This window comes from Dermochelys coriacea, chromosome 11 (genome assembly GCF_009764565.3).
Source record: "Dermochelys coriacea isolate rDerCor1 chromosome 11, rDerCor1.pri.v4, whole genome shotgun sequence".
Lineage (NCBI taxonomy): Eukaryota > Metazoa > Chordata > Testudines > Dermochelyidae > Dermochelys > Dermochelys coriacea.
This window is the reverse complement of record NC_050078.2, coordinates 12455871-12482839: the sequence shown is the minus strand read 5'-3', so window position 1 is coordinate 12482839 and position 26969 is coordinate 12455871. Positions and strand designations below refer to the sequence as shown.

Here is a 26969-nt window from a genome sequence, read left to right as displayed (position 1 = left end):
GGTGGCCCTGAGCATTAAAGCATTTTGGGGGTGAGAGGGGGCCTAGGGGAGATATTGGAGCTATCAAGGATCCACGTGGGAATTCCGTACAAGACAACATTCTCTTAACTTGGATTCAAAACTAAACCATGCCTCAGCCCTTTACAGACCTGAAGGTCTTTTCAAAAATGTACAGGGAGTGCCATCTACAGGCCAAAACACATATTGAGACAAATTCTCTCATTCCAGCAAAGTGGTGGGTAAATCTAAACCAGTGGTTCTCAACCAGGGGTCCATGAGCAGCTTTCAGGAGACTGCCAAGCAGGGCCAGCATTAGACTCTCTGGGGCCCAGGGCAGAAAGCCAAAGCCCCACTACATGGGGCTGAAGCCCAGGGCCCTGAGCTCCGCCACCCAGAGCTGAAGCTGAAGCCAAAGCAATGTAGCTTCGCAGGGTGCCCTATAGTGTGGGACCCAGGCAATTGCCCAGCTTGATACCCCCTAACATTAACCCTGACTTTTATATGTAGAAAACCAGTTATGGTGGCACAGGTGGGCAATGGAGTTTTTATAGCATGTTGGGGGGACTCAGAAAGAAAAAGGTTGAGAACCTCTGACCTAAACAACATGGGATCAGATTGCCCACACCTGCAAAAGAGCCTACTCAGAAAAGTTTCTCTTGAAAAATTAGCTTCAGATCATTCTGGGAGCTGGATCATAAAACCTGTATATCCCCTGAGACTGTGGAGATTTTGGGGGAGATCTTAAATAGAGGTCATTTGCCTCCATACTGTCTGCCAGCCCTCCCCCCTAATTAACAATCAGTATGAATCCAGGCAAACTGTGTCAACAAGGTTTCTGCCAGGAGCTGCCCATTGTACCCTATGTGAAGGAGGATTTCACAGCATGCAGAGGGCTCTGCCTAGAAGTTAATAAGCCTGAGGCCATTATTAACTTCCAAGCAGATTTCTTGGAGTGCTGGCAGGAGGGACAGTGCACTACATTCTCCCTCTTCATATGTGGAGTCTAGGGAGCTTTTTGTAGGGGGCAGTTCAAAGCCGACAGAGCTGCAGTAGTGGCTGATCTCGTCCTTCCACACAGACGTGAACAGATCAAGGGGGCACGATCCAGTCTATAGTATTTTCTCATTCAGTTCTGGAAGAAAAATATTCAGTGCTATTCTATATTGAAGTACCTGGTGGGGAAAGATAGGCTTGTAGATTCTAAAATCGGACCTTATTTGTATTTACATCATGTGTAACATTTGAGGAATTGGCTGAACTGTGATTATCATATGCACCCATAAAAGATACTTTAGGCCCTCAAAGAGGTTACTCTGCTTATTTGTCATTCCAGGTAGTACTGCATCAGCTGTATTTCCTCGGATGATATCTTGATAACAACTAATCATTTGTGTCTGATTCTTTCATTTTATTACTGGCTGATGCTGTACGGGCAGCTTTTTCAGGAGTGACAAGCAATAGGTTAGTGTTATTTGGCTGAGAAGTAGCCAAAGACCTCAGATTTGCACAAGATATAAAAAAGGCCTATAAAAAGCACAAGAAAAGCCTGGGTTCTGGATGGTGCAGAGGGCCCACTCAGAGCTCCAGCTATTTTGTCCATCTTCATTTTATAGGCCATCCTTACGTTTCATCCAGAATAATTACAATAAGAAAAATCTCCAAATTTTACAAGAGACAGGTATCTTCATACAATGGACAGTTAACCTGTGAAAATGGTTGTCATGGGATGTCATGAAGGCCAAAACTATAAGAGAGTTAAACAAAGAATTAGATAATTCATGGACAATAAGTCCAACAAAGGCTGTTAACCAAGATGGTCAGGGACACAACCCTATGCTCTGGGTGTCCCTAAATCTCCAACTGTCAGAAGCTGGGACTGGAAAACAGGAGATGGATCACCTGAAATTGCCCTGTTCTGTTCATTGTCTCTGAAGCATGTGACACTGGCCACTGTCAGAAGACAGGATACAGGGCTAGATGGGCCATTGGTCTAACCCAGTATGACCGTTCTTATGTTCTTACGTGTCCATGATAAACACTGTCCAAACAATACCTACATGAGAAGGGGTCCACAAATTAGCTCTGCCACACCCATAATGCATTATTCATTAAATCACTGGTGTTTTTCAAGTGTACAGCAAACTTATTAATCAGATGTATGTACATAAGAAGAATCTCCAGGACAGTATGTACCATGTCTTATTGTAGTGCCCTGGCAGATGAGTCAGGTTATAGGGTCTCTCTCTAGGGGTATGTCTGCACTGCACAGTTCATCCATTGTACTTATGCAGGTTTTAACCTTAATCTCCCCCTTTCTGTCTGCACAGCAAAACCTTTTACCCAGGTCTGGAAGTGCTTTAAGACCTGGCTAGCTTACCTAGCTGGGGGTTAGAACCCAGGCTACTCTAACTCACGCTGGAACCCACCCACTTTGCAGTGAAGATGCAGGCTAAATCACTCAAGTGCTGATAATTCTCCAATACCCTTCGACGATTCTGCACCCCACCCACCCTGCAAAGGGCAGACAAGTTCTCCCATAACTGACAACTGACTGGGAAAGATTCCTAGAGCATCTCAGCACAAAGAACCATGGGATATGCCCCCAGACACACACAGTTGAGTGCAGAATCAGTGAGGACAGTGTAACTCCAGTAGGATTTGGAAGTGGGGATGCTCACACCTGGGATAGACTAATCAGGATGATCAGACCCAGGTGCCAATCACCCAGGTAAACTGTGCAGTGTAGACATAGTCTACTCTGAAACACTGCTATCCCAGAAACACTAATATTATTAACATGCAGTTTAGCAGCATTCAAGAGCATGAACTAATTACCTACCACTGAAAACATCAAAGAAACTTCTAGAGAAATTCCAGTCTGATTCTTACAACCAAATGCCTACTATCAGTATGAGCCAGAGGCAAACACATCAGCACCAATAGAAAACAGATTTTGGAGAGTAAATGTTTATCCATAAGGCAGAATGAATGCCTGGAAATCACTAAACCGAAATACCACTGCATGCATCTTCCGTCTCTGAGGCCACGGTATGCATATATTGCATTTTTTCACCCTGAGTTACTTGATTGCCAATTAACTCAATCTTTGCAAAGGGATAATGTGGACATTCCTCAATCCTTCATCCCAGGATACAAACATTTTTGCTTTAACCTGGGGTTCAGCCGGGAACAAATCATATGGGATCATTCACACTAGCCTTTGCAAAGCTGTTAAGCACCTTGAGTTAACTGGTAACTCACTTGAGGGGGGAAAAAATCACTCTAACGAAGACAAACTCGAAAGGGTTAAGCCCCAAATCCAAAGGGAAGGGTTGGAGGGAATAAAAGAATAAATCATGAATACAGTGAAAAGAAGGAAGATTTATTCCCAAACCACAAAATCTACCTCATGAGACATTTCTTCAGAAGAATCCCAGGTATGATAAATATATAGTCTTTCCTCTTTTCTCTTACTATTACTCTTTCCAAAGCAGAGAGTATTGTGTTTTCAAGTCTTTGACCTTGGATAAAGCGTGGGATTCCTTTCACTTTCCCCCTCAACATACATCCCCATGCCCCATTTGCCAACACTGCATTCCAATGTCATAGTTCAGAAAGACCTCATAAATTAGTAACAATATTCTCATGTAAATCTACCAGAGGAAGGGCCCAGATTCTATTCCCATGGAAATTAATGGGAATTTTGCCAGGCCAACCATTTCTAAGTGGGAGGCAATACGGCTTAGTATCTAAAGCACAAGACTCAAAGTCATTAGAGTTCAGAGTCTGCCAGGCTGAGCAACCAGTTACCACTGAGATGAGCTACCAATTGAGTAACATTTTGATCATGCCCTCTAAGACAATGTAATTGTAGGCTACCCATGCAAAGGCTTCATCTCCTGAGAAAAAGAGGTACCATTGTAGTCCTTCACTGTACAGTTCTGGTGTGACCACTTCTGGAATACTGCATTCATATCTGAGCATCTAATTACCAGAAAGATATTGACAAACTGGAGAGAGTTCAGAGAAAGACAATAATAAAAGATTAGGGGGCTGAAAGGTCTGACTAATAAAAAAGCCCAGTGGAGTTAAATATGTACAACATGACAAAGAGACAATTAAGAGGAGACATGATAACTGCTACAAATATATGAAGTCTGTAAATGCCAAGGAAGGAGATCAATTAATTATGACGGTAAAAGGGGCATAAACAAGAGAAATGGAAAGAAATTACGAAAGGGAAATCATAAACTGAATGTCAAGAACTTCCAGACAGTGACCTCCACCAGGCTAAGAAACAGTCTCCATATGGATATATGTAAGCCCTATTGCTTGGGACATCTAAAATTGAACCAGGAAAACACCTGAAAAAGATGGCCAGGGGTTGCACTTGATGATACTTTCTTCATACTTCTATGATAGATCAGGGACCATCTGAGGGGCAATAAGTCTTGTGCCCATCATGTAAGCAAAGTATCTGATCTATGTAAAACCTAATTTACCGAGAGCACCTTTCCATCTACAATGCCCTGAGATTGGAGCACCTGACTCAAAGACCATCAGCAACCAAGGCTGAGATAAGCTTTAAGTACAAAAGTCTGCATTACTCTGTTTATGAGGAACTTAGAGCAAAATGTGATTAGTGATAAAAAGTTTGCATTCTGGTATATATTTTAAGTGATTTTAATAAAGAGAAGCCATACAGCGTCATCCCAATAGATCAGTGTAGTTTATCTAAGAAAAGGCTAAGAATTGACTACAAATACCTATATGGGGAAGACATTTCTAATATATATCTCTTTAGCCTAGCAGAAAAAAGGCATACTACGATCCAATGGCTGGAAGGTGAGACGACATAAATTCAGACTAGGCAGAGGGTAGACATTTTTTAACAGTGATAGTAATTAATCATTAGAAGAACTTACCTAGAAATATAATAAATTCTCCATCACACTAAGTCTTTGAAGTAAGACTTGATGTCTTTCCAAACTATATATCATATTTCAAACAGAAGTTATAGGCTTGATGCAGAAATTACAGGATGAGGTTCTATGACCTGTGTTAAGCAGAAGGTCCAACTAGATGAGCATAATGGTCCCTTCTGGCCTTAAAATCTATTTATCTACTCAAAATAAGTGGGATAATATTTCTCATCATTGCAACCACATCAGTTTCTCCTCTGTTCCTTCATTGGCTACCTCTCCAATTCTACTTCACATTCAAGTGCCTCATCATTAACTCCAAGGCCTGCATTACTCTTTCCCCATCGATAGTTCTCATCTCTTGTTTCTCTTCTGTTCCCCATGATCTGTTTTCCTTATTTCATCCTTCTTTTCTCACTCAAAATTGCGCCATTTTTATGTTCCCTTTTTACTGCCTCCCATTTCATGTGTGTCAGGAATCGTCCCTCATCAAAACCACTGCTGTGAAGAAATCTTCCAGTTTTGCTCTCAAGCCAACCTTTATTTCTGAACTGTTCATCTGTGGGTGATAGATTTTAAACTTTGCAGGGTAGGATCCTTGTCCATTTCATGTGTTTGAGAACAGTTACAGAGCTCTATAAATAACAACACTTGTTCTTAGGAGTCTATGAAAGGAAAACAAAATCAGCATGAAGGCACAAATTGTGCATATAACCCAGATTTTCAGCCTCTTACCTGTGCTACTTCTTCAAAATCATCATGTCTTTTCTGAAGGGCTCGTGCCCTGTGAAGAGACTTTCCCACTCCAGTGTGTTTACTAAGAAAGGCTTCCCCATGGTTTTCGATCCAGTCCAATACCTGGACACAAAAGAAGAACATCCAATTATCTATTATGTCTCTTTATCACACGGAATTTCTCAGTAAATGGCTAAAACAGCTGAAAAAATTATTTGTGTGTGTTTGTTGTAGAAAACACACTGGCATATGGCAGAGCTTAATCCAATCAGACAGAAGATAGTGTTTTTAGAAGTTATTATTGGAATGCCATTACCTGTTTATATGGCTTACAAATAACATGATCGTTTGAGAGAGCATAAGTATTTGCTTTTGAATAATTTAACTTGAGATCGTCTGAACTGCAAGGGTGGGAGGAAATGGGAAGTCTTTTACATCTGTTATCTTCCGCTTGTTATACATGTGACGTTTCACTCCATATTCTTTATGAAAATATGCTTATGATATGAATACGACATAACTGAGATACACTTAATGCAAGATGGGTCTTGTAAGATATTATTGGAAAGGTTATGATTTACTGACTGCGATTATTCAATTTGTATGCCTGTATCATTTCTGTATCCAAAGTTAGGAATACTGATTATGTATCTGTATTTCAACTATGCTACTTTGTGTGATGCCCACTGCTAATACTTCAGGTACAACAATGGAAAAGCCATACAGAGCTGATGACCCATCAGCGAGGACAATGGACTGTGGAAAGGTTTGGCCTTCCTTGGGATGCTCCATGCTGCCACTGACTCATGGATGCTGTGATACTACAGTCAGGTGGTCTTGTCACCTCATACTAAACATTACCCAGGACTTCTTGTAATTTTCCACTGGAAGGGAAAGGGGGTCAAATTTGGGGAACAAAGGATTCTCGCCTTATGCAAATCCTATTTAAGGGTGGGGAGGAAGGCAAATGGGACTCCTCCTCTCCATGTCCTGTCTGCTCAAAAAGAAAGACTGCTAAAGCCACCTGAAATGAAGGCAGGGGCGGAGTCCAAACTGAGACAGGGGTCCAATCTGAAAAGAAATATAACTGGAACTCTGAACCATAGAAACTTTGCAACCTGCCTAAAATAATATTTAGAGTAAGAAATTACATTTTTGTAATTTTTCTTAAGTATATTGAGCTTAGCTTTCGTATTTTGCTTTATTTGGTCAGTAATCTGCTTTGTTCTGTCTGTTATCTCTTATATTCACTTAAAATTCACCTTTTGTAGTTAATAAACTTATTTCTTGTTTATAATATAACCCAGTTTATGTAATTTCTAACCGGGGGCAGGGGGGGAAGAAGTTGTGCATATCTCCCTCCACATTGAGGGAGGGAGTGAATTTCATAAAACCTTTGAGTTTGTACCCCATAAAGGGAGTGGGCACCAGCGTGTTGGGGCAAGCCCCTAAGGCTGAATGTTACCAGAGCTGATCTCTATCTCTCTGTGCAGCTGGGTGTGGCCCTGCCTGTGTGCTTGGCTGGAAGAGACTTGTGAGCCTAACCCAGGAAGGCCAGATAAATGGGACACAAGCTAGCAGAACAGGCTGGCTCAGTGGCACCCAGCACATCAGGTGACACCCCAAAGGGCCCAAACCTGCCACAATACACTCCCATCATAAACTGAAACCTAGTGCTAGTTGTGCAATGATTGACTTCACACAGACAGCAGCCTTCAACGTGCAATATCTAAAACAAGTCCAAACACATGAGGGAGGGATACATTTAAATTGCTCAGGAGGAGGGGAGAGAGGGTTATCAGGGCATCTAAAAAGGAAAGGTTAAGGTCCTTAGCTAAAAGTTGTAAAACACTGATGGGTATCAACTTTTCAAGTAACTTCAGATTTCAAGCTACCTACTGTAACTGAACCTTGCTGAAAGCAAAGTCACAAGTCTGATAATCTGAAGGTTTGGGGGATTTTCTTTCCAAAACAGTTCAGCTGTATCACTGTTGTCAGTCTGGACCTGTCTCTCACAATAATGCTAGTTTGGTTTCTCAACCTGCTGTCCATTAAGCCACCATCATTTATACTAACGCCAAGATTTTGGACGCCTTATGTAGATGCCCCATGCGTAGGGTCAGTTCATGCTAACCTGGGCCCCGCGGAACTGGCTCATGCTGATTGTAGCACATGTCTGCAAAGTCTAAGACAGGGGTCTCCAAACTTTTTGAATCACGCACCCCCAGGGCCAGCTCTGGGGAAGCAAAAAAAAAAAAAAAGCTGCTGCTGGCAGGCCACCAAAGAATCAGTGCTGCTGCCGCCGTGCCAGCGGCGCTGCCGTGCACCCCCAGGAATAGTCTTGCACACCCCACTCTGGAGACCACTGGTCTAAGATATATTGTGTCATCTTCTCCCTCCAGCTGCCCTCAAGCTCCTATGTCATGCAAGCAGTCGGGAGGTAGGGGTTGTTCAGATCCACTGGGGGTAAGAAATGGAGAAAGTAAATAAGGAATGTGTCCAGCACTGGTGACTCTGTGTCACAGTGTGTGTGGGGATTTAGGATCTCATCCATCAAGGAAGGTGATCTATACTGTTTGCCGGTGGGGTTTTCCTTCAGCTCCCATTGAAGTCAATGGAGAACTGAATAGTAGCAGGAGGTTTCCTGCTAACCAAGAAAGGTTGGAGCCTGTATTATGATAAAGGGTAAGACCACCCTGATTTCCCTAGAGATAAAATTATCATCACCATAGAGCTCTGCCAGCACAAAGTGGCTCCTACTTTCATACTTCACATGATGTGTCACTGGAGCATAAGCAGAGAACATCACATTAGCAGGGCCCCAGTCATGTAGGCGTGGGGATAGGGAGGGAAATTGCAACTGCAAGTTTATCAGCATTGTCTAGATAGACCACTGTGGCTTTTTAAGACCACTCCATGCATTAGCAGGGATTCCTGAGAGCCCAAGACAGAAGATACTGGCTGAGGGTAGAAGCCATTTGGCAAATGTGGCTCTGGTGAAAGCAGCTGTTGCTGATTAAACTGAGATAACTGAAAGAATGAAAAAATGGAAGAAGGTTTGACTTTTATTCAGGCAAATGGAGCCATTTCATGATGTAGCTGTATAGGATCTAAAACACCTGGACTTTCAGTTTTTCCTTCCATTATATATTCTAAATGCCTCTTTATAATGAGATCCTCTATAGCTGAAGTTTTTTATATATTGTCATTTTTCCTTTCTTCTTCCACTGATGGCAAGAACATTGTAATAATAATAATATTTAGAAATTTACATAGTAGTTTTCGTCTACAGAGTTCAAAGCACTTCAAAAAAGTGGGTATTGAAGCACCCTACCTCCTGCTGAGACAATGTATAGTTGTCACAAATGTCATTTTGTGGATTAATTAGGAGCACATGGGATTTTGGAAACAAAATTCCTATCCATGCTTTTTCTTTTATGATCTACTCTGTTCCCATTTGCCTACAATATAGAATCTAACATATTCCTTTAATGATATGACTGCAACATAACACCTGGCCTGCTAAGAGCGTTTCTATGATATGTCTTGTTTGCGTACAACTTGTAATAATAGTAATTATTGGAGGGTTGCCTGCTAGCATGGCTGTCATTATGACTCTATTAATACTTCCATTAACATCCTCTTCCTTTTTATCAGGGGTTTGCAACTTGTTATTAAAATTGGATTAAGGCTAAATCATGACTTAGAGGATCTCAACCCATGAGGTCACAGTCTCTTTTTTTAATAGAAAATTGTAAGCTGTAAAAAATGTGATTTCCAATAAACTCACAAATGGCTTCAATTTTTTGGGCAACTTTTTCATATTTACAACATTATATATTATATATAAATAGCATTTTTCATCCTGAAGCATTTTACACACTGTATTCAGAGGGGTTGCTTTAATCACTATTTAAATGTTTCTATTTCTGGTATGGAACACCTTCTTTTTTAGACAACTCACATCAATAGTGTACAACAATTTAAGATATGAAATGAAAAATACCACACCCACTTGAAATTGTAGGGGGAGTACAAGTAGGCAACATATGTTTACCTAATAGGGCTTGGGTACTGATACAAATTATAATATTGCTGCAAAAAGAGACATAGGATATTTAATCCATAACTAGTAATGGCATTGGTTTTGCATCTCATCCACACAACACAGAGCTCCCTAATGCCATGCTGTGGTTAAATAATAACTTACAGGGGAGGATGCCATTTGCTGAATCACCACACCACTTCCTGCAACATTGGGAGGTTTCCTTTGAGGTCCCCTCTCTAAGTGCTGCCCTGGCCCAACACTACTTAGTTCATGAGATCAGATAAAATCACATCTCGGGATAATAAGGTTGTACGTCCGCTTCATAAATCAAAACAAGGTGAACAGTTCAGCTAAAATCTATTAATCATTCACTAACGATATACGCCTCAGTGCCTATTTGTCTGCTTCCCTCACAACTGTCTCCATACTTTTTTCTATGCTGCCTCTGTGCCTGGAATGCTCTTCCTAAACAGATTCACTAGGCACCTTCCCTTCATGAAGCATCTGATATAATTTCTTCCTTAAGACCTATTTCTACCACAATGTCCACAAGAAATGAGTCAAATGAGATTTCTATTTAAAACATAATAACTTGCTCAGTCACACTTTTGTGGCCCTATTCTGCATCAACTGAAGTCCATCTATTTAAGGCACTTATCTGGCCGCCTTACCATCGTACCTAAATGCCTCGCAATCTTTAATATATGTATCCTCACAACAACCCTGTGAAGTAGGGAAGTGCAATTATCCCCCATTTTACAGATGGAGAACTGAAGTACAGAAAGCCTAAGGCCAGATCCTCAAAGGTATTTAGGCACCTAACTCCCACTGAAATCAGTTAGGTCTATACAATGGCATAAGAGAGGAATCAGAAGGAGGGCATGTCTCACTGCCTTGTATGAGTGTGGAGCCTGAGTCACAATCTAATTATATATAAAGGGCAAAGTATTATTTATAAATACTAATATTAAGGGAGGACTGGATGATTTCAATGGGAGTTGAACACCTAAATACTTTTGAGGGTCTGGGTCTCAGCGACTTGCCCAAAGTCACAAAAAAAACCTGTGATAGAGAAGGAAATTGAGCCTAGGTCTCCTGAGTTCTAGGCTAACATCCTAAGTACTGGGCCATCCTTTACTATTATTATTAATAAATAATACTTCACCCTGATATATAATGCCTTCCATCTGATAAGCTTACAGCTGCTTACAAGCATTACAATATTAAACCTACCACCAAGTCTGTGAGGTACAGGAAATATTATGCTCATTGTACAAAGGGGCAAACTGAGGCACGGGACAGTTGAGTTTTGGCCTTAGTTTATACATCAGAGGCCTAATTTCCAGCAGTGCTGAGCACTCACACTCCAACTGAAAACAGTAGGAGATTCAGATGCTCAGACATCTCAGTATCATGCCCCAAGTCTGCAGCAGATCCAGTCCTGTGACTTAGCCACAAGAACAACCTTGAAAGGTCATCATTCAAATAAAAACACCAGCATTTGTAAACATTTATCTGTCTGTGGTCTTGGAGAGACCACAGTTTTTCTTATGCCAAGAAAAGGAAATGATTCCAGAATCACCAATAGATAAGTACTGGTCAATGCTGATTTTTGAAATTGAGATCACAGTACTTATGAATGATTCTGTTGCTGAAAACAATTATCAGATTTATAGCTAAACAGCAAAATTATAATGATTTAGTTCAAATAATTTAATAATTCCTTCGAAATACACACTTTTTGTATATTTTGAGAGTGCTGTCAGAAAGTGCAGAGTTCAACATTTATTCCAGTTTATGTTTTTGATTTTATAATTGTCCTCCATATTCCAAATATATTTTTAAATCACCAAGAAAAATATTACATGCCATGAATCATAATAATGATGACAACATCCTATAACTGGTCACCTTATCTGAGAATGTCAGGGCCATAATTTGAAACATGAAGTAATTATTTAATCCCAAAATGTTTCTTTAATTATCTCTTTCTAGTGAGGATTACTATGATATTTGATCTAGATATCAAGCTCTTCAGGACAGGAATTCTCGCTGACTAGGTGTTTGTGCAGCACCTGACACAATGGTGCCTGATCCAGATGTGGATACTACTGCAATAATAATACTAAAGAACCACAGTGCTGATGCACATTTTATGAAGCCACAGAGGTCTCCAATACAGACTGCTGGGTTATCCTGTGGGCTCAACTCAGACTTCAGAATGCCTGTTAGAAAATACTGTGGTGCATAGTGAAGCCTAGTTGGATTCTCACTTTAGGCACAGGCTTGAGTAAAGGGCAGAGTGTAAGGGGGCACTGCCTAGGAAACATTGTGATTCATACACACAAGTGAGAGTCAGAATGCTGCCTCCCCTGCTTCCTCCTTGCTCATGGTGTAGTACATTAGGGTACTAATTTCCCAATAGTCTATCCCAGCAGCAATTTACAACAGCCCGCCACCCATGTTGGCACAGTTACTCTGGTTAGCAAGGAAAGTGATAGAGCCAAGGTTCCTTTGTTCCCTCACTCCTTTCCTAAGCACCTGCACAATGGAAGGGAATAAGAGGGTATTCCCTGCTTATCCCTACATGCCCAGACTCAGGGCCAAGGTGGCATGCAAAAGAGCATAAGCAAGGCATGAAAGGTGTCTAGCATCCTTTCATGGGTGCAGCCTCTGAGTTACAATCTAATCTGTTTACATTTAACATTCATATTAAACAGGGCTCAGAAGCACTGTTTGTTAGGAATCAGTGTTAGGATGTTAACAGCAGGAGAGCATGAACGATACAAAAGCATCACTTCTGAGGACAGCTGTACCCTTTGGCATAAATGCTGCGGGGGGAGGAAGGGAGACACACACACACACAAATAAGAGAAGACACCATTCTCACAAGATGATTTTTAACCTTTCCCTTATTTTAAAGGAGAAAAAAAGGAGTACAATTTTCATTTGTTTTCTACACGAATCACATTCTTTTTTCCTCTCCTGGCAAGCACTGATTATGCACTGAACAGAACAGAACAGAACAGAACGCCTTGGATCAGCCAGCAAACCCACGTCACCAATGAAATGAAACAAAACTACACTCAATGAATGGATGAAAATATTCTTGGGGCCTGATTCTCCTCTCACAGACTGCAGTATAAATATAGTGATATCAGTGGACTGCTCCTTATTTACACCAAGGCACATAATGTTAGCCAATACGTTTATGTTAGTCATTGTATACACCACATGAATAGGTATTGTGTGTATCGCATCAATATAATATAAATTATATACATGGCATTGGGAAGTTATATTAACTGAATGTATTATGCTCTTCTCAGAATTCTGTTCACCCATGTCAAGTATCCCATAATACTCTGCAAAGCTGAAATAAGCTTTGGCCTTAGAAAATAGGAAGTCTGTCAAAGCTAAGATACAGGAATGGGGAGTCCTTGCACAGGATAGGATGTACCTCTGTGTCCAGCTGGTTTGAAATGTAGCATCCAAAACAGAGATAAGAAAAGTACAGAACAAAACAACAATTTAAGGAATAGTTACGAATTGGTGTGCTGGATTTTAGTGACATGTAAAGAGTTTTGTAACTTGTAAAATCCTATTATAAATACTACTAGCTGAAATGCATATCTTTGAGGCACACCTTCTGTGTAAGGTGAATATACAGTGACAATTCATTTCCTGGAATGAGGGTGTATATATCTCCTTTTTGTAGTGTATTGCTTTGTCTTTAGACAATAAATATGTCTAAGTTCAGTCATTTGGTCTCGAGAATTTTTCAGAACAAACCAGAAATGTAGTCAAGCAAAGGGATATTGACGATCCTTTTTAGTCAATCATAAAATGGAAGGAGAAATAGATCTATCACATTTATCCTTGATATTAGGGCCAAACTGAGTCCTGTGGTAAGCGAGCAGAGTTCTGAATCAGGCTTGGCATCTCAGACACAAATATGTGAAGCTAAAAGGAAAAAGACTTGAGAAGGGAATAGGAACCACTCACACACAATCAGACTCAGAGAGCTCCACTGTCACCCTAGATAAAGCAGAAGAGATGGGTAATCTGTTGATTTTTAAAAGCAGGAATTAGATGCACAGTGTTTTGTCAATAATGATGGGGCAATCTAGCTTCTGCATTTGACAATGACCTGCATTTAACAATGTTCAGTTTCTCCTAAATGGAATGACCCACTGAGGAAGCGGCTTGACTGTGGCAATCATCTGGTTTGGGGCTTAATCATTAATCTTTGCCAACTACAAGAGACACTGCTACAGTGATTCTAGAACCAGGCTACCTTCAAATTGAAAATAAATGACACAACTTTTCATTAAAAAAAATAAAGATCCAGATCTTAGATCTCAGGTACAAAGGTGAAAATCTGGAGTAATTCAATTGTGGTTGAATTAATCCAGTAGCAACTCCACTGGGGGTGGAATAATCCCACAACAACTTCAGTGGCATACAGAGGACTCTAACACATCGTGAGTGAGATCCCGATTCAACAAGGTATTTAAGCACATGCCTAACTTTAAGCACACACTAGTCTCATTGGCTTCAGTGAGACAACTCGCATATTTAAGTTAGGCATGTGATTAAATACCCTACTGACTTAGGTTCAGAAAGCATAATTTAGTCCATAATGTAGACTTTAGTGCTTGCTCTACAAATATTTTAAGCCAACTACAGCTCCGGTGTAATTCCACAAGTTTTAGGGATGAATTTGGGCCTTTGATTTTCTATTTTTGTAAGATCTTCGCCATCCCCAGTCACAAAGATCAAACTTTATTTTCTAAACAAAATCCCTTTCTGTAAACTGTTTTTCCTAATATTTGGGTAATTCCAAGACTTTGTGTATTTAAAATACTTAAAAAATTCTTCCTTTGATAACTGCACTTTTTGTAACTTTGATGGATAATATACTAACTCAGTGGTTCTTGTTCCAGAATATATTTTCCTCGGTATTTTGCATTCAATGTTTATTATAAATGTTTTATTTTGCTTAACAGTGGCAAAACTTGATCTGTTCTGTCAAAGCCTTTCAAAATTTACACAACCCGAGATAACAATACTGACTGGTTGGGTTGAACTTTATAGATGCAACAAACAGCCTGTGAAATCTTTTGCCAGAAGATAAATACTTCATCATCTTAAAATACAAGGGATTGGGAAGTACAAAAAGTGTGCGTTTGTATGTATGTAACACAAGGTTCAAACTTTGTGTGTTTTTTTGGAGGGGGGCCACTCCTAGAAGCCACTGTCCTCTGGGGGAGGTAGAAAGAGAAAGGGAGGGTCTCTAGGTGGCAGCCTGGCCCTGTATAAGTTGGGACAGGCAGCTAGATCTATGGCCAAACATCAGGCTCTGAGAGAGATATGATGTTACTGATGGTACCAATGAAGACAGAACAAATAAGAAACAGAACAGAAAAAAAATCAAGGAGGTTTAATAAATCCTAATCCTGTTTAATGACCAATAATGCAATCCAAGTCCAATTTAATTAAAATAAAGTTCCTTTTGTTGTACAAAAGACCATTGCTGGAAATAGATTTCTTTTCCCGTCTATCCCTGATTTTGCCACAGCAAGGTAATGTCAAGTAAAGGTCTAGCTGAGAAAATACATCTAAACACAAAGGAATTTATCCTCTGGCTTTTCCTGCCTTTATTAATGACTTAGAATAGAACCAAAAACAAAACTAAGCTAATCTCACTGATTGTCTTTATCAAAGGGTATTAACTAAGAGCATTCTTCTTTTGTTTCCAACCTTTTGTTTTATTTTAAAAGAGGCAGTGAACCAGATTCTGATCTAATTTACAATGGTGTAAAACAGGAGTATTTTCATTTACTTGTTGAAGATTTACACCAGGATAAATGAGTTCAGAATCTGAATACAGATCCTGAACCATCTCCCAGTAAAATCAATAGCAAAACTCATATGGGGCAGGACTGAGCCCCCAGTGTTCGTCAGAGGTATCCCAATGGCAGCTTTGGAGACGGAAGTCCTCTATCCAACAGAACAGGGGTAGCACAGGCTGAAGCTGTGCAAGTTTCCCCTCTACCACACCCAGTTGCAGTTGCCAATTTTTGAGCAAATTTAGTTCTCATGAAAGTGAGTTACAAATAGCACAAGCTAATGTAGACAAGTGGACCGTTAATGCAGAGACAATTGGTTTCAGTCGGGATTTATCTCTGTCATAAAAATAAAGGGAAAGGTAACCACCTTTCTGTATACAGTGTTATAAAATCCCTCCTGGCCAGAGGCAGAAACCTTTCACCTGTAAAGGGTTAAGAAGCAAAGATAACCTCGCTGGCACCTGACCAAAATGACCAATAAGGAGACAAGATACTTTCAAAGCTGGAGTGGGGGGCGGAACAAAGGGTCTGTCTGTCTGTGTGATGCTTTTGCCGGGAACAGATCAGGAATGCAGCCTTACAACTGTTAGTTAGTAAGTAATCTAGCTAGAAATGCGTTAGATTTCCTTTTGTTTAATGGCTGGTAAAATAAGATGTGCTGAATGCAATGTATATTCCTATTTTTGTGTCTTTTTGTAACTTAAGGTTTTGCCTAGAGGGAGTCTCTATATTTTGAATCTGATTACCCTGTAAGGTATTTATCATCCTGATTTTACAGAGGTGATTCTTTTACCTTTTCTTTAATTAAAATTCTTCTTTTAAGAACCTGATTGATTTTTCATTGTTCTTAAGATCCAAGAGTTTGGGTCTGTGTTCACCTGTACAAATTGGTGAGGATTTTTATCAAGCCTTCCCCAGGAAAGAGGGTGTAGGGCTTGGGGGGATATTTTGGGGGAAGACATCTCCAAGTGGGCTCTTTCCTTGTTCTTTGTTTAACACGTTTGGTGGTGGCAGCATAGGGTTCAAGGACAAGGCAAAGTTTATACCTTGGGGAAGTTTTTAACCTAAACTGGTAAGAACAAGCTTAGGGGGTCTTTCATGCAGGTCCCCACATCTGTATCCTAGAGTTCAGAGTGGGGAAGGAACCTTGACAATCTCATTTTCTCTAGTGACCAGAAATCAATGGAATTTAGGTGCCTAATTACCTTTGAGGATCTGGCGCTGATCCACAGGTAAAAGCTTAATGTTCTAAACATTCATGTTCCCTACTCCTGCCCTGTTTATTTGTGGGCACTTCCATGGCACTCACAATCAAAGTACTGGAATACCTCACAAAAATTAACTGATTTGTTCCTTAATATCCTATACAGAATATTAATTAGCCACCTACATTTAAATTAGCCATCTCTGGAATATGACTGTTCTTTATTCAGCACTCTGTGCACCCATTTGTGACATTAGCAACCTGGACCTTCGGAAGGGGCTGATATATAATTCAAGGAAATAATTATATTAAAACGCTGGTAAAACATCAATTTCTCCCTTTAAAGAAGAGCCATAACCTGCTTTAAAACAAACACTGAAACCCAGAAAAAATAAACACCCAATCTCTGTATTAAAAAGCACAAAATACAGCTGCTCAGAGTCAATTACAAACAATTACCCAGCAATCCACATGACTTCTGCCTATTTAATTAGAAAATAATAGGCTTGCCAATACTGGATCCAGTATTGCTAAAGATCTGTTCTTAGTTCCATCTCAAAGAAAATGTCAGCCAATCACCCTTTTCTATATTTAAATACACGGGGCCAAATCATTGAAGTCAGGGGAAGTAATTGATTTACACCAGCTGGAGAGCTGCCCTGATGTACTTCGGTATAACAAAACTGGCTGGCTGACAATTTTTGGAGGTGAAACTAAGTCAGTGGAGCTATACTAATTAAACACCAGCTGAGGATTAGACGCATAATTATGATCTTTGATATTTCTCCAGCCTTCTCTAAACCTTACTGGTGGACGTGTTCTTTCTACTTATTCATTCAAAATTAATTATATTACCATTATCTCCCCTAAAACATAAAACTGTGGGGTGCCCTCAGTTGTCATCCCTAGGACACAGAGATGAGTTCTAGTGATGTAATACTTACAAATGTTCCACAGGGACTATTAGCATCTCCTTCATTGAAACGTACATAAGCAAGGAAAGGAAAGCAAATACCCGACAAAATGAAGTTGATAGTAAGATTGAAGACAGGAAAGCAGAGCCTGTGAGGCATCATCCCTTTCCTCTTGAGATGGTGCCTCTCCACATGAATGGAAGACTCTGTCTTCAGGAGAGAAGCGGCTGGCTTGAGTAGGAGAAACCCAGAGGTGGCTGCTTTACATCGTATTACCCCCTCAGAAACTGACACATTAAAAAAAAATCCACCTGCAGTTAACACCACTCTATAGCTTCTCACAGAGGGGGATGCTGCACGATCAGCAGAAACAATGCTTCTGAGCTGTCATACTCCCAAGGGGAAAAGTCAGGGAGCAGCACAGAGGAGGGCCATGACCACTACTAACCCAATTCCCTGAAGTGGATGCTGTAAGAAACTGTGATGGGGGTAGTCAGGCTTACTGCTCGGAGCCATAGCAGTCAGGCCTATCGCTCAAAGCCAGGGGGTCACAGCTGGAATCAGGAGTCCAGAGCAGGGTTGGAACAAGGCTGGAGTAAGAGCAAGACTAGAAACAGGTATTGAGCAATAGTATGGCTGTAACAGGCCTAGGGAGAAGGCTGGAGCAGGCTAAGGCTTGTGGAATCTGTTGCTACTATCAGACACAGGAGCGTTCCAAGCCATGAAGTAATTTTGAGCAGACTGAGCTGCTGTTTCTCCTGTGAAGCTTAGATACCTGCTTTGAGAGTCACCAGACCAACCCCTAGCCTGTGGATTGGCTGGAACCTAGCACAGAAATGACTCATCAATGCAGGTGGCTAAATCAGGCTCTAGTTCAAGGATGACTCATCATCACCTTACATGAACCCTACCCCGATGATGCTTTCCCAGCTTCCTTGCACCCAGCTTTTCAGGATTCAATTAATTGAATTTTCAAAGGGGGTCGGGTGCATATATGTTACCAGCTGGTTCCCATAAACGGTTGGCTGAGTCAGACCCTTCCCCATCCACAAAGTACATTAGTTGTCCTCAGAGGAATGTAGAGTCCAGGATCTGTCTCACCACGTATTATTCCTGCCCCTTAACCACGATGGGGGTGGATGTGCTTGTGTTGTCCAGGAAAGACACTGTTCACATATTTATTTAACAAGGAAACATGGAATATTGGATGTATCTTCATGATACAGGGTAGCTAGAGTTTGAAGATCACTGGCTTAATCTGTTGAATGATCCAAAATGGGCTAGGTAATGGTAGTCTAGTTTCCTTGAGGGTCGAGAGATATCCAAGCGCTGAGTTGAGAGCCATACCCTGTCTCTGACTACCATGGGAGGATGGTCCTGTTGATAAAGGTCAGCATATTGTTTGTAGACCTACCTGGCTGAGTTTAAGTGTGATTTTAATTCCTTTTAAATGTGGTGGAGGTGTTGAACAAAATCAGAGGCCACAGAGACACAGAAGGTTGGTTGTACAGATCAATGAAATTGGGGGGAAGCCATAACTGGAATAGAAGAGACTTTGGTGGGTTGATCTGCAATCTGAGTTCTTGTAAGCAAATTTGATGAAAGGTAAAAGTCGGAACACCAGTCATCTTAATGGTAGTTGATGAAGCAATGGAGATATTGTTCTAGAATCTGGTTTACCGATTCTGAATGTCCATCCATCTGGACGTGGTAAGCAGAGGAAATGAGTAGGGTGACTTCCAGAAATTTTAACATTTTTTTCCGAAAGGGGGAGACAAATTGTGGCCCATGATCAGATGTAATGTCAGTTGGTAACCCATGGAACTTGCAAATGTAGTCAAAAAAATAAATGAGCCATTGCTTTTGGCAAGGCATAAAATGCACTATTTTGGTGAGGAGGTTGACAATGACCAGTATAGCTGTGCACCCCTAAAAAGTGGGGATATCAGTGATGAAGTCCATTGAGACAGATGCCTAAGATTGGGGTAGGGTTGGAAGCAGGATCAGGGCACCTAGAGGTTTTCCATGAGGGGGAGGAGGTCTTCATCTGGCCACCCACCTCACAGGAAGCAATGTAAGATTTGATAGATAAGAACAGTTTCTGGCCACCAAAAATTGCGAGAGATCAGCTTCACAATACCTGCAGTGGCCTGCAGTGGGGAATCATGGCATAGCTGGAGTATGGCTAAACGGGGTGGTCCATTGGAGACATAAATGTGATCCTTAAACCTGAGTACCTAGCTTTTAACTGAGAAGTTTGGGTCAGAATTGGCTGACATCCATGTCATTGCAAGCGGATCATTGGGCAGTGAGGAATTTAGAAGGCCAAAAGATAAGTGTTGGCCAGCACATTTACAAAATGGCAGGGCTTCAGTATAGGGGTAGGTTCAGGAGGGTTATCCCCCTTATCTAGGGGCTCACCCTTGCAGAATAGCACATCAGGTTTGCCATTTCGGGTTCCAGGACAGTAGGTCAGAGTGAAGTTTAATCTAGAAAAGAAGAGGGACCAATGTATCTGATATTGACTGGGGGCAGTGGCGGTTTCTTATGATCTGTGAACGCCTGGACTGGAAAGCATGTGCCTTCTAGATGGTGGTGCCATTTCTGTAATGCAGCCTTGATTGATGACCTGTAACACCTTATCTTAGATTTTGTAATTTTGTTCCTCAGGTGTCAGTTTCCTAGAATAGAAAGCCCATGGGTGGAGGTCATTTGAGGGCTCATGTTACTAAGATAACAGCAGTCCAATCACATAATCAGAGGCATCTGTTTCGACAACAAAGGGTTTCAGTGGATGAGGGCAAAAGTAAACACTTTCCTCAGATGATCAAACGCCAGTTAGGCTACCAGTGTCCAGGCAAAAGTGGAGTTCTTCCATAGCAGCTGTGTAAAAAGGAACATCACTTGTGAGAACCCGTATATGAATTGTCTATAGAAGCTGACAACCCCTAGGAAGCTCTGGATATCCCAGATGCTCTTAGGAGCTGCCCAAGTCAAAAACATCACAGAGATTTTTTTGGGATCCATACTTATTCCACTGGGAGAGATGGTATAATGCAAGAATGCCAGAGAAGCAATCAAATTCCCATTTCTCAGGCTTCCCATACAGACTGTTTGCTCAAATACATTCAAGTACTAACTGGACATGCTGATCATGCAAAGTTTGGTTCTCTGAAAAAATAAGAATGTTATCTAGGTAGGTTATGATAAACTGGCCCAGAACATCCCTGAAGATATCATTAACCAAGTGCTGGAATGTGGCGGGGGCATTGCAGAAACCAAAAGGCATGACAAAGTATCCAAATACCCATACTGAGTGTGAAAAGTTAGTTTTCCATTCATTGCCTTCTCAGATGCGAACCAGGTTACTGGTATGTCAAGTTTAGTGATAATTTGAGCTGAGCCGGCCCTCTCCAGTAGTTCACAGATCAATGGAAAATGATATTTATTCACCTGTTAATAAGATGATGACGACTTCTACCTTAGTTTGGTGATTCAGGAACATCACTGGCTGCAACAGGAACAATAGGCAAAACTGATTGAGAAATCCCTGATACTTCTGATGATTGGCATCAAATCTCTCTCTTTAATAGTGGGATCTTCGGGCCTAGATCTTGGGCTGTCATGGCTGATGATGCAAGGGGGTCCAGGACTGCTGGGGACCTGTGAGCGTAGGGAGGCATTTTCACATTGTAGCTGGGCCACATGGTTCTGGCCCAAATTGGTTCCGCCATCTCGGTGGCGGGGGTTCCTGGAGATTTCATTTCAACCTGTGGACATAGGAGATCCATCTGGGCCACCAAGGCTGATCAGGGTCAGGCTGCTCAAACTGTCAGAAACTGATGAGAATGGTGATGTCTAGTGGTGAAGCCATGGCAGTCAGGCCTAGTGCTTGGAGCCAGGGATCAGAACTGAAGTCAGGAGTCCAGAGTGGGGTTAGAACAAGATCAGAGCAATAGCAAGGCCAGAGCAAGACTAGGAACGGAGCTGGAGTAAAAGAAAGGTTGGAGCAGGACTAGGAACAGGGTTGGAGCAAAAGCAAGGCTGGAGCAGGCTAAGGCTCACAGAGTCCATTTGCACGATCAGGCACGGGAGATTTCCAAGCCATGAAGTGACATTGAGCAGACTGAGCTGCTGTTTCTCCTGTGAGGCTTATATACCTGCTGAGTCACCACACCAGCTCCTGGTTTGTGAATTGGCTGGAATGGAGCATAGGAATGACTCATCAACACATGTAGCTTAATCAGGCACTAGTTCAGGGATCTATAACTCATCACCTTATAGATGCACTGGAAGCTCTTCATGGACTTTGCTATGTACACCTTGCCCTTGCCCTCTACAATATCTTCTCCATGGGGTATCCATGCATTAAACCACAGATATGCATATCTTAAAATCCTGGGAGTTAATCCAAGTGCTATTATGTATGATTTTCTAATCATTCCCCGCTTTGTCCCGTCCCCTCAAACTGTGTTTAGTCCAACCACCACCATATATAATCACAGAGGCCTTTTAAAAAGAAAAGACACACAATCTATTCTACCCTCAAAGGGAAAAGCAACCTTAAAGACCTACCAGTATTGTTCTACTCAGTGCAACTAAATTAATGGGAAGAATTAAAGGCAGAGCCAATTATGACTCTTAAATCTTCCTTTATTCTGTTGCCTACATTAAACCCCAAAGTCCCCTTAAAATCTGATTGCAGGTGCATTTTATGAGCTTCCTGGACAGTTTGTAAAGGTTTCACCTTTGTACAAATTTTCTTTTTACAATAAAACGTGATTCCTGTCATTAACAAAAGCACTAGTTCGCCAAGAGTACGACTGCATTCTGTTCTACAAACGGCTGAAATTATTACATAGCGCAGCTGATTTGACTATGTGGGTTTATGTTACATAAATATTGAGATGTGTGGCCCACACAGAGCAAAGGAAAAGGAGGCAGGAAAGTCCACAGCCTGCAGAGACACAGACTCCATTCTCCCGCTTGCTTCCAGAGACCGCAGATGTCCCACAGTTACACACCATGGAGTTGGGACTCCGAGGCCTTCGGGAGATACAGCTGCTCTTTACAGCATGCTCCGTGGGTAATTAACAGTTTCCCAAGTGGAAATCCACTCAGTGCTTACTGCAGCTTGCACCAGCTGTAATTCCCTCTCAGCAGCTTGTAGCTCAATAGTAGTATGCAGGTGCAGGGACTTATTTGCAACATAGCTTCAAAGGGAACTGTGATACTAGGAGAAAAAGGTCCAAGACAGCCATCCTGAAGGGCTGACCTTCCATAACAATGGCCTGAGACTCACAAGGTTGTTTTCTGCTCTCCCCCAGAGGCCTTAGAGCTCTGTGATTGCTGCTACTTCAGGTCTGAGCATGGAATAGTGGTATTTCTGCTGTGAGTGTTCATGAGTCCTGAACCCAGGTCCACATGTTCTCCGGCTGCATCTACAACAGCACCTGGTGGCTCTACACAGTGATTAGAGAATTGGAAACCCTAAGGCCATATATTCCAGTAAAGATACTGTCCACAGGAACCTGACTGAAAGAGCTCCAGAGTTCCTGATTGGGCCAGGTACACTATTCAAGTCAAAAAGAGATGTAGGAAGTTGTTTGTGCAACAAAATGGATCTGGCTTGCTGCTTTTGCAGACCTTGCTGTGCACTATCTGATTCCCAGATTTGTCCCCGGTTCCTGACTTTGAGCCTGCACTGGTCCCAGCTCCTACCATCAGCCTCATTCCAGTTCCTGAACCCTATCACCCTGATTTCTTTGCTGACTCTTGGCTTTGGTTCCTGTTTCTTGTCTGATCCCAGCTCCAACCCTAGGCAACACCTCTTTGGTTTCTGACTCAAAACTGACTCTCAGCTTTGTTTCCTGTCTGACTTGGCTCTGACACCTGGTTCCTGATTGCAGACCTGTACATTGGCCTCTGGATCCATGAACACCAAGCTGACCACCAGGCCAAACTGTCCACATCTTGGTCACTGGTACCAGTCTTCCACAGACCCTGACATTTGCTCCACTCCCCTTTCTGGCCACTGTATACATATACAATAGTCACAGATCACTTGCCTGCTCCCAAATCTCGCCTATGTTCTGTCCTCTTCAGGACAGTACGGCTCCCCACTCCTTGATGTACAGTGGGTGCAGAGGACCCCATGTATAGCTGCTTCCCCTATAACTCCCAAGCCTCTTGGTAGGCTTATGTGGTGAAGGAGGCCTTGCAACAACTCTCCACAAATGGCTATTATTATTTATTTGAGCAGTTACCTATCTGAGTCTCAGTGCTGAGGGGCATGCAGGGTTGTGCATTCCATGTAAAACTCTCAGTCAACCCAAAGTGAATAGGGCTTTGGTTCAGTTGGAAGGCAGCGAGCAAGTTGTGGCATCCTGAGGCAGGGTACAGCTTTCACACTTCCCCTCTGCATAGCATGGCTGAGCTCATGCAATTCTGAACTGTTCCCCTAGTCAACTGCTAAATGCTACAATCTAGTTGATAACCTCCTGAGGGGGGATTGGATTGTGCATGTTCCTCTTTCCTTAATGCTGCACACCCTTGTCTCCTTGGTTAAATCACCATTTAACAAATACATCCCATTTAACTGTTTAACAGGGCATTTAACAATTGTCCCTTTAAAATATTCCAGGAGAACAATAGGCAGGTAGGTGAATGAAGAGTGAATGTTTCTTCTTTACTTCCTCCAACCAGTACCGATATTCTCAGAATCTCTTTATAAGGAAACAAAAAAATGATCCTCAGATTCAAAAATCATCCTAGCTTTTTAAACTGAACATACTTCTTATAGGGCAAAATTTTCAAAGCTGTGTGCAGGTAGAGAAGCTATAAATATCTGAATTTGTGCATGTTCCTTCTGTGCAAGACAGAGAAAATGTGCTCTGTATGCATATAATGGTACCGTTGAACATTGCATGGGACTTCAAATCAACTGCTGTTGAATTTTTGTAATGTATTTATAGTGTTGGTGTTGGCCATCAAAGGCTTCTGCCCAACCTGGGCAGCAGTGACCACGAGACGGTTGAGTTCAGGATCCTCACAAAAGGAAGAAAGGACCCTAGACTTCAGAAAAGCTGACTTTGATTCCCTTAGGGAACTGATGGGCAGGATCCCCTGTGAGACCAGGAGAACTGGCTGTATTTTAAAGAAGCCTTATTGAGGGCCCAGGAACAAACCATCCCAATGTGCAAAAAGAATAGCAAATATGGCTGGCAACCAGCTTGGCTTAACAATGAAATCTTTGGCGATCTTAAACACAAAAAGGAAGCTTACAAGAAGTGGAAACTTGTTCAGATGACTAGGGAGGAGTATAACAATACTGCTTTAGCATGCAGGGGTGTAATCAGGAAGGCCAAAACACAAATGGAGTTGTAACTAGCCTAAACAACCCTAAGCAAGGGATGTGAAGGGTAACAAAAAGGGTTTCCACAGGTATGTTAGCAACAAGAAAAAGGTCAGGGAAAGTGTGGGCCACTTAATGAATGGGAGAGGCAATCTAGTGACAGATGATGTGGAAAAAGCTGAAGTACTCAATGATTTTTTTGCCTCAGTCTTCACAGACGAGCTCAGCTCCCACACTGCTGTCCTGGGCAACACAGTATGGGGAGGCAGTGAGCAGCCCTCAGTGGTGAAAGAACAGGTTAAGGACTATTTTAAAAATCTGGACATGAACAAGTACATGGATCCAGATCTAATGCATCCAAGGGTGCTGAGGGAATTGGCTGATGTGATTGCAGAGCCATTGACCATTATCTTTGAAAACTCGTGGTGATCGGGAGAGGTCCCGGACAACTGGAAAAAGGCAAATATAGTGCCCATCTTTTAAAAAGGGATGGAGGAGAACCTGGGGAACTACAGACTGGTCAGCTTCACCTCAGTCCTGGAAAAATCATGGAGCAGATCCTCAAGGAAACCATTTTGAAGCACTTGGAGGAGAGGAAGGTGATCAGGAACAGTCAACATGGATTCACCAAGGGCAAGTCCTTGCCTGACCAACCTGATTGCCTTCTATGATGAGATAACTGGCTCTGTGGATATGGGGAAAGCATGGACGTGATATATCTTGACTTTAGCAAATGCTTTTGATACACTCTCCTGCAGTATTCTTGCCAGCAAGTTAAAAAAGTATGGATTGGATGAATGGACTATAAGGTGGATAGAAAGCTAACTAGATTGTCAGGCTCAATGGGTAGTGATCAACAGCTCAATGTCTAGTTGGCAGCCAGTATCACGCAGAGTACCCCGGGGTCAGTCCTGAGACCGGTTTCGTTCAACATTTTTATTAATGATCTGGACGATGGGATAGATTGCACCCTCAGCAAATTTGCGGATTACACTAATCTGAAGGGAGAGGTAGATATGCTGGAGGGTAAGAATAGGGTCCAGAGTTACCTAGACAAATTGGAGGATTGGGCCAAAAGAAATCTGATGAGGTTCAACAAGGACAAGTGCAGAGTCCTGCACTTAGGACGGAAGAATCCCATGCACCGCTACAGGCTGGGGATCAACTGGCTAACCAGCAGTTCTGCAGAAAAGGATGTGGGGATTACAATGGATATGAGTCAGCAGTGTGCCCTTGTTGCCAAGAAGGCTAATGGCATATTGGGCTGCATTAGTAGGAGCATTATCAGCAGACCGAGGGAAGTGATTGTTCCCCTCTATTCAGCACTGGTGAGGTCACATCTGGAGTACTGCATCCAGTTTTGGGCCCTCCACTACAGAAAGGACGTGAACAAATTGGAGGGAGTCCAGTGGTGGGCAACGAAAATTATCAGGGAGCTGGGGCACATGACTTACGATGAAAGGCTGAGGGAACTGCACTTGTTTAGTCTGCAGAAGAGAAGAGTGAGGGGGGATTTGATAGCAGCCTTCAAATACCTGAAGGGGGGTTCCAAAGAGGATGGAGCTCAGCTGTTCTTAGTGGTGGCAGATGACAGAACAAGAAGCAACGGTCTCAAGTTGCAGTGGGGGAGGTCTAGGTTGGTGTAGCAGGATGGACACCTGCTTCGGCCCAGAGGGGTTTAAAACAGCCCAGAGAGAGGGCTGTTGTAGAAGGAAGGCAACGGGGCTGATTGGGGAAGCAGCCTCAGCTGGGGGCCACGCCGCAATCAGGGACCAGCTGGCTCTATAAAGGCTGTGAGCCAGAAGCCCAGGGAAAGTCTCTCTCTGCCTAGAGAGAGAGAAAAGGACCTGACTGCAAGGGCTTAACCAAGGATCTAATTTGGAGCAGGGCTGGGGAAAGGCCAGGGGAGCTGGGGAGCTCTGGCCTAGGAAAGCCCCAGG

At 42.2% G+C, this 26969-nt stretch overlaps 1 protein-coding gene across 6 annotated transcripts in view; it reads right to left on the bottom strand.

Annotated features, from left to right (window-relative positions):
• KALRN (kalirin RhoGEF kinase) overlaps positions 1 to 26969 on the bottom strand; it is a 777539-nt gene that overhangs the window by 342076 nt on the left and 408494 nt on the right. For all 6 annotated transcript variants that reach the window (XM_038421355.2, XM_038421356.2, XM_038421358.2 and 3 more), the window contains exon 10: positions 5658 to 5780. In XM_038421355.2, coding sequence (XP_038277283.1) covers positions 5658 to 5780 — 123 coding nt within the window. The remainder of the gene's footprint in view (positions 1 to 5657; positions 5781 to 26969) is intronic.